Consider the following 7,931-nt stretch of genomic DNA (forward strand, 5'->3'; position numbering starts at 1 on the left):
ATGTCTCTCATCATTCAGTAGCTAGCTTGGGCTTGTTCACCTCACAGCAGAGCTTCCCAGAGCAGCAAGAAGGCAAGCCCTAAATGGGAAAATGCTTTTCAAAGCTCTGTTTGCAACATGTCCGCTACCATCCTATTGGCCAAAGCAAGTTATTAAGGCAGCCCAGATTCTAGGGGTGAAGAAAAATTCCATCTTTTGAAGGGAGAAGCTGCAAAGATGTTGCACATGATGAAGGAATAGATTTGTTTTTATTTCTGCAATCTATCATGAGTGGCAATTAAAGCTGATGAAAAATTATCTACCACAATATCTATCTTCTATCTATCTATCTATCTATCTATCTATCTATCTATCTATCTATGTATCATCTACCTACCTACCTACCTATCTATCATCTGTTTGTCAAGCTTAGGGTCAATGCTTGTTTTAGATCACATTGTGGAGGAGAACATTAGGGAGAACCAAAATGTTCAATGAGTATTTATTTTGGCATTTGTTGTGGGTGGAGGTGGTGTAATACTCTCCTATATTTTCCTTATAATTAATAAAATATATATTGCTCTCATAAAATTTTAGTTGTGATTTTTATTCTGTGCAGTATTGAGGTTTTGGCACACCTAGAAAAATAAGTACCAGACCAAATGTGCAAGAAAATACATCATAGACCATTTGTGTCGGAAATGCTAAGAGATTGGAAAACTGCTTTTTGCCATATAAGCCTCTAGATTTTTAAGAGGACAAGAATTTTCTAAGAATAGATTGGTAGTAAGGAATTACTTTTAAGAGAGTTTTGTATATGTTACGTCATCTTCCACCCTCTTCTCTCAAACAAAATGATGGAGGTTACAGAAAATCTCTTACAAAGCTGACTGCATTCTTTTTGGAGTTGGGAAGGCCCCGGTACTGGTATCTGACTTACATTTGAAAGGGTGTAAATGTGAGTAACTGGATGAACCCCCCTGTAATAACAGAATGCAAAGATGAAACTGCATCAGGAATAACCTTCTCACTCAGAGTTTGGCAGGAAAGGCGTGTGTTTCCTATGGTTCACTGTGAACCAGACTGGATCATCTTGAAAGTGACCTTGTCCACAAGGATGCAGGATGAGGTGACTTCAGCAGAGGGCATGTTGAGGGGAAGTCCGCTGGCAGTCAAGGGATAAGGGGAATGTTCTAAGTAAGCTGGCTATAGCAGGCTTCATCAATGTCAGGGAATCGCAAGTGAAAGATCCCGGTGGGGAAATCTCTGAAGAAGCCACAAAAATGCTGCCCAAAAGAAAGAAGCAGCAGGTGGACACTGGCCACACAGAGTGTGGCTGTGGACAATGAAGACCTTTCCTATTTCATCTAGGTTATGGAATTTGTTGACATAAAGTTGTTCACAATGATTCCTTATTATCCTTTTTTACATCCATAGCTCTGGGCATTCTTACATTAGTATGATAGTGCATTAGTAATTTGTGAATATTTTCTTTTTTGATTTTGCTGGAGACTTATTAATTTTAGTTATCTTTACAAACAATTTTAGATTTACTATTATTTTCTATTGTTGTTTTGCTCTATTTAATTGATACCAACTCTTATCTTTATTGTTACCGTTCTTCTATTATTTTGGGTTTACTTGAATTTTTACTACATTAAGGTAGAATTTTAGATAATACATTCTAGCAATCTTTTCTGTTTATACATATTTAAAACTGTGAAATTTCCTTTTAGTACCATTTTAGTGGCTTTCCACAAATTTTTGACACGTTTTTAATTTCTAATTCACCTTGGGTTTTTTTCTTTGATCCATGCATTATTAAGAACTGTGGGCCTGGTGAGGTGGCTCACGCCAGTATTCCTAGCACTTTGGGAGGCTGAGGTGGGCGGATCACCTGAGGTCAGGAGTTCAAGACCAGCCTGGCCAACATGGTGAAACCCCATCTCTACTAAAAACACAAAAAAATTGGCTGGGTGCAGTGGCTCACACCTGTAATCCCAGCACATTGGGAGGCCGAGGCGGGTGGATCACGAGGTCAGGAGATGGAGACCATCCTGGCTAACATGGTGAAACCCTGTCTCTACTAAAAATACAAAAAATTAGCCGGGTGTGGTGGTGGGCCCCTGTACTCCCAGCTACTCGGGAGGCTGAGGCAGGAGAATTGCATGAACCCAGAAGGCAGAGCTTGCAGTGAGCAGAGATCATGCCACTGCACTCCAGACTGGGAGAGAGAGCGAGACTCCGTCTAACAAACAAACAAACAAACAAACAAAAAACAAAAAATTAGCCGGGCGTGGTTGTGGGCGCCTGTAGTCCCAGCTACTTGGGAGGCTGAGGCAGGAGAATGGCGTGAACCCGGGAGGCGGAGCTTGTAGTGAGCCGAGATCGCGCCACTGCACTCCAGCCTGGGCGACAGAGCGAGAGTCTGTCTAAATAAATAAATAAATACAAAATTAGCCAGGTGTTGTGGCAGGCCCCTGTAATCCCAGCTACTTGGGAGCCTGAGAGGCAGGGAGAATTGCTTGAACTTGGGAGGCGGAGGTTTCCTACAAATCTCCTTTGCAGGAAATTTGGTTAAAATCCTTTGATACTTAATTAACGGACCATAAAATGAATGTGTCTTGAATATATTCTGTATCCACTTGAAATATACATTCTACATTTGCTGAATGTAGTGTTATATAAATATTAAGTAAAGTTAATTGATAGTACTGTTCATTTTCTACATCCTTAGTGATTTTTTGTCTTCTTTTTACATGGACTAATTAGTTCTGTGAAGGTAAAATGAAGAAGAATGATACAACAGAGAGAACAACATGTATTTAGATCATAAGGAGGAATAAAGTGTGTAAATAGACTTCTGTCTCATCACTCCGCTGGAAATACCAGTTAGCTGAATCCCAGCAGTGGGCACAGGTTAACTTCTTAGCGAAGAAACTCTTAAAACTCTATACAAAATCAGCATCTGAAGGGATGTCCCACCAGCTCTTCAGTTTCAGTGTACCTAAGCAAAGCTTGGCATAAATTTCTACCCTTTATCTGATCTATCTACTCTATTAAAGTCCCTGTCAGATTACCGTGGGAACTTTCTCCAGTGCCGTATCTCATCACATTCTCCATATAATTGCTACATCTTAGCATAGTCGAAGGCACCTAACAGGTGCTGAATTAATGCTGAATGAATTCTTGAAACACTGCCCCCTTACCTGAGTCATTGGCCATGACCCATTCAGACTACTCCCCAGAAGAAACATTCCTGAAATCCTATCCATAGCAAGACCCTGGATAGTTTGACAGGCCTGTGAAAGCAGGCTGATCCCAAGAAGACAGTAATACCGGAAAACAATCATGTCCAAGTGGTAGAGCTAGGACTCCAGGCCTTGCAAAAGATTGGGACTCAAGCAGGAGGAAGTGCACACGGAAGACTTAGGTAGTGACTAGGCCTGACTCACGTTCTTCTTTGTCCTCATTCACAATAGGGGTAGCCTCAGAACACCATATTCTGCTGTGCAGTTTGTGCCATGTACACCTCCTAGGGAAGTTGGGGTAGGTACCATTCACATTGTGCTCAATGGGACTGACTGCCTCTGCTGGAGTTGTGCAGCGTACAACCAGGATGACCCTACATGGATCACCTAGGAACAGGGGCAAAGTAATAACCAGCAGAAGCCCTCACCTGGGTGGGTCAGCAGCTGAGCTTTATCTTTCAAAGAAAAAAATAAGCTTTATCTGTAACAGCAGAGGGCATTCTACTAAAATGGATCCTTGAACTTATTATGAGAGGCAGAGCCAACTTTTCAGAAATGAATTTACACCGTCCTATCAGCTATGGAGGATTTTTTTTTTTTTACTTTCAACAAATTTTTCATTGTAGTAAAACAAAATTTACCATCTTAACCATTTAAGTATACAGTTCAGTGGCATTAAGCACATTCACCTTTTTGTGCAACCATGATCACCATCCATCATCCATCTCCTGTTTTTGTTTTTGTTTTTGATGGAGTCTCACTCTGTCACCTGAGCTAGAGTGCAGTGGCGTGGCCTTGGCTCACTGCAACCTCTGCCTCCCAGGTTCAAGTGATTCTCCTGCTTCAGCCTCCAAAGTGGCTGGGACTACAGGCGCCTGCCACCATGCCTGGCTAATTTTTTTTTTTTTTTTTTGTATTTTTAGTAGAGACAAGGTTTCATCATGTTGGCCAGGCTGGTCTCTCGAACTCCTGGCCTCAAGTGGTCCGCCAGCCTTAGTCTCCCAAAGTGCTGAGATTACAGGCATGAGCCACCATGCCCAGCCATCATCTTCTGAACTTTTTCATCTTCCCAAACTGAAACTCTGTGCCCATTAAACAATAACTCCTCATTGCCCCCTCCTCCAGCCCCAGCAAACACCATTCTACTCCTAGACTACTTTCAGACTCAGTTTCTTCTTTCACTTAATAAGAGAGGGTTCACTGCTGACTAACGGGATTGTTTCTATATGTGGAGGCCTTCTTGCAAACATGTGATTGAGTTTATTGTAGAGAACGGTAATAGGAAATGGGATTGTAGAAAGAAAAGAGATGGAGACAAAGTTGGATGAGGGTTTCATACTGGGTGTCCCATCCACAGGCCTCAGCAGCCCTGCCACGGATCTACCCAATTCTTTTGCATCAAGAAGTTGATCTTGCGAACCATTTCCATGTTATAGATCTGCCAGCACCTTTTATAGCTTTTCCTCTGTCGCTGGCGGCATGGCTTTTCATTATACCATGGACGTTTAATGTCCTCAAGGAGCCCATCCACAGTGAGGATTCGGTTTAGGGTCCTGTATGCACCTTCCACGTTTCCTTCCTGTACCATCTCAGTCCTGGCGGTGAATTTCAGATGTTTTGCCATGACCTTGGATTTAAGTCTCCACTCTGCAGAGCCTGGCACGCTCAGTACCTAGTCAACCCTGCCTATGGAGGATTTAAAGTTGCTTTAGCAATATGTGTGTTTGCCTGTTGGCGGGACTGTAAACCAGTTCAACCATTGTGGAAGACAGTGTGGCGATTTGCAAGGATCTACAACTAGAGATACCATCTGACCCAGCCATCCCATTACTGGGTATATACCCAAAGGATTATAAGTCATGCTGCTATAAAGACACATGCACACGTGTGTTTATTGCAGCACTATTCACAATAGCAAAGACTTGGAACCAACCCAAATGTCCATCAGTGATAGACTGGATTAAGAAAATGTGGCACATACACACCATGGAATACTATGCAGCCATAAAAATATGAGTTCATGTCCTCTGTAGGGACATGGATAAAGCTAGAAACCATCATTCTGAGCAAACTATCTCAAGGACAGAAAACCAAACACCGCATGTTCTCACTCACAGGTGGGAACTGAACAATGAGAACCCTTGGACACAGGGTGGGGAACATCAAACACCGGGGCCTGTCATGGGGTGGGGGAGGGGGGAGGGATAGCATTAGGAGATATACCTAATGTAAATGATGAGTTAATGAGTGCAGCACACCAACGTGACACATGTATACATATGTAATAAACCTGCACGTTGTGCACATGTACCCTAGAACTTAAAGTTTAATAAAAAAAGAAATACGTGTTTGCTTTCTCCAATTGTAAAATATTTTAAACAATTTTTGTTTTATTTATTTGCTTATAGGTTATATATTTACATGGCTCCAAACCTAAAATGTATAAAAGATCATGCACTCCTATCCTGTAGTTTTTATCTTTTGGAAGCAACCTATCTTATCAATTGCTTACGTAATACTTCAGAGAAATTTTATACATAAACAGATAGCTAAGTACATATATGTTTGCTTCTCATTTTTGTACAAATGGCAGCACACTATTCACATTTTACTGTATCTTGCTATCTTCAGTAAACAAGAAGTCTTAAAGATTATTCTAACCAGTATATAAAAAATTTATTCACTTTTATAGCTGAATAATATCTCATCACAAGAATGTAACATAAGTTATTTAAACTTTCCTCTTGATGGACATAAAGATTGTTTCTAATTGTTACCTATTTCAAATAATAATGCAGCTAATTAATTTGATTACATGCTGACTGGAATGTGAACCCCATTGAGAAAGAAGAGTTTTTGTCTGTGTTAATCACTAATGGATCCCCAGTGTCCACAGCAGTACCTTGTACATAGTAGCTGATCGATAATTATTTGTGGAATCAATCCACTATTTCATATATACATCCACATCTATCTATGCCTATATCTATATTTTGACCAACTGTATCTACCCATTTATCTATCTACCCTCCAATATAGAACATACATCACACCAAGAAATTCTCTTATCCCTCTTTCTGTTCAGTACAAATTTCTCACCCTGGAGCAACTTTTTTCTGATTTTTACTGCTATCAGTTAGTTTTGCTTGATGTTAGACATCATATAAATGGAATCATACAGTGTATTCTTTTTTGTTCTGCTTTGTTTCATTTGATATAATGTTTGTGAAAATCATCCATGTTGTTGTATGTAACAGTAGTTTACCTTTTAAAATTGTTAAATATTTCACCACTATATGAATATATTGAAATTTATTTATCCTCCTGTTGATGAACGTTTAGGTCATTTCTAGTTTTTGGCTATGATGAGTTAGATCATTATATGCATTTTTGTACAAGTCTTTTTAGGACATATATTTTTATTTGTCTGGAATAAACTTTAGGAAGGGAATTTCTGGGTCACAGGGTAGGTGTATGTTTAATTTTAGAAATACTGAACAGTCCTTCAAAGTTACTGTTCCATTTGATACCATCACTAGCAATGTATGAAAGTTCCAGTTGCTCTACGTCTTCATCAACATTTAGTGTTGTCAATCTTTTCAGTTAGAGACATTCTGATGGATATGATGTATACTTCATTGTAACTTTAGTGCACGTTTCCCTGATGACGAATGAGGTTAAGTAACTTTTCACGTGCTTATTGAACATTCACACATCTTCTTTTGTGAAGTGTCTGTTCAAAGGTTTTGCCACTTTTAACTGAATTGCTGATAATCTTTTACCTTTGTTTTGTAGGAATTTTTTTGTAATAGTCAAGGGACAAGTATCTTTTTTCCATTCTGGCTACTCTTTTAAAAATTGTGTCCTTTAAAAGAAAAAAATCAATTTTGAGAAGACCAATTTATCAAATTGCTTTAAATGAATAAAGCTTTTTGTTTCCTTTTTAAGAAATCTCTGTTTATCCTTAGGCCAGCAAGACATTTTCCTATGTTTTCCTCTAGAAGCTTTATGGAACTGTGTTTTGTGCTTAAGTCTGTGATCTATCTCAATTGTTATTATTATTATTATTGTATTCAGAAAAAATTCCAAGGTTCATGTGTTCCATACAGATATGCAGTTGACCTGGCACTATTTGCTGATAAGTCTTTCTTCTCCTCAGTGCATTGACTTGGCAGCTTGGTTTAAAAAAAAATCAACTGGGGTGCGGTGGCTCATGCCTGTAATCTCAGCACTTTGGGAGGCTGCAGCAGGCAGATTGCTTGAGCTCAGAAGTTTGAGACTAGCCTGGGCAACATGGTGAAACCCCATCTTTACCAACAATACAAAAAATTAACCAGGTGTGGTGGCCTGTGCCTGTGGTCCTAGCTACACAGGAGGCTGAGGTAGGAGGATTGCTTGAGCCCAGGAGGTGGAGGTTGCAGTGAGCTGAGATCAGTGCCACTGCACTCCAGCTTGAGTGACAGAGTGAGACCCCATCTCAAAAATAAATTATAAATAAATACATAAATATTTTAAAAAAGAAAAAATCAACTGATTGTTTATATGTGGTTTTATTTCCAAATTCTCTGTTGTGTTCCATTGATCTATTTGTACATCATTATGTCAATACCATACTGTCTTCATTACGGTAATAAGTCTTGAAATCAGAGTGTTGAAGACATTTTATACATTTCTTATTTTCTTAAAATTATTTTGGATATT

At 39.5% G+C, this 7,931-nt stretch overlaps 1 protein-coding gene across 1 annotated transcript; it reads right to left on the reverse strand.

Moving 5' to 3' along the window:
* Positions 1 to 4,590: 4,590 nt before the first annotated feature.
* On the reverse strand, positions 4,591 to 4,854 carry LOC101136050 (small ribosomal subunit protein bS21m-like). Its single transcript, XM_055362950.1, has one exon. It carries the CDS (start codon positions 4,852 to 4,854, stop codon positions 4,591 to 4,593), a length of 264 nt encoding a protein of 87 aa, XP_055218925.1.
* Between the last annotated feature and the right edge of the window lie 3,077 nt (positions 4,855 to 7,931).

Source organism: Gorilla gorilla, chromosome 1 (assembly GCF_029281585.2).
Source record: "Gorilla gorilla gorilla isolate KB3781 chromosome 1, NHGRI_mGorGor1-v2.1_pri, whole genome shotgun sequence".
Classification (NCBI taxonomy): Eukaryota; Metazoa; Chordata; class Mammalia; order Primates; family Hominidae; genus Gorilla; species Gorilla gorilla.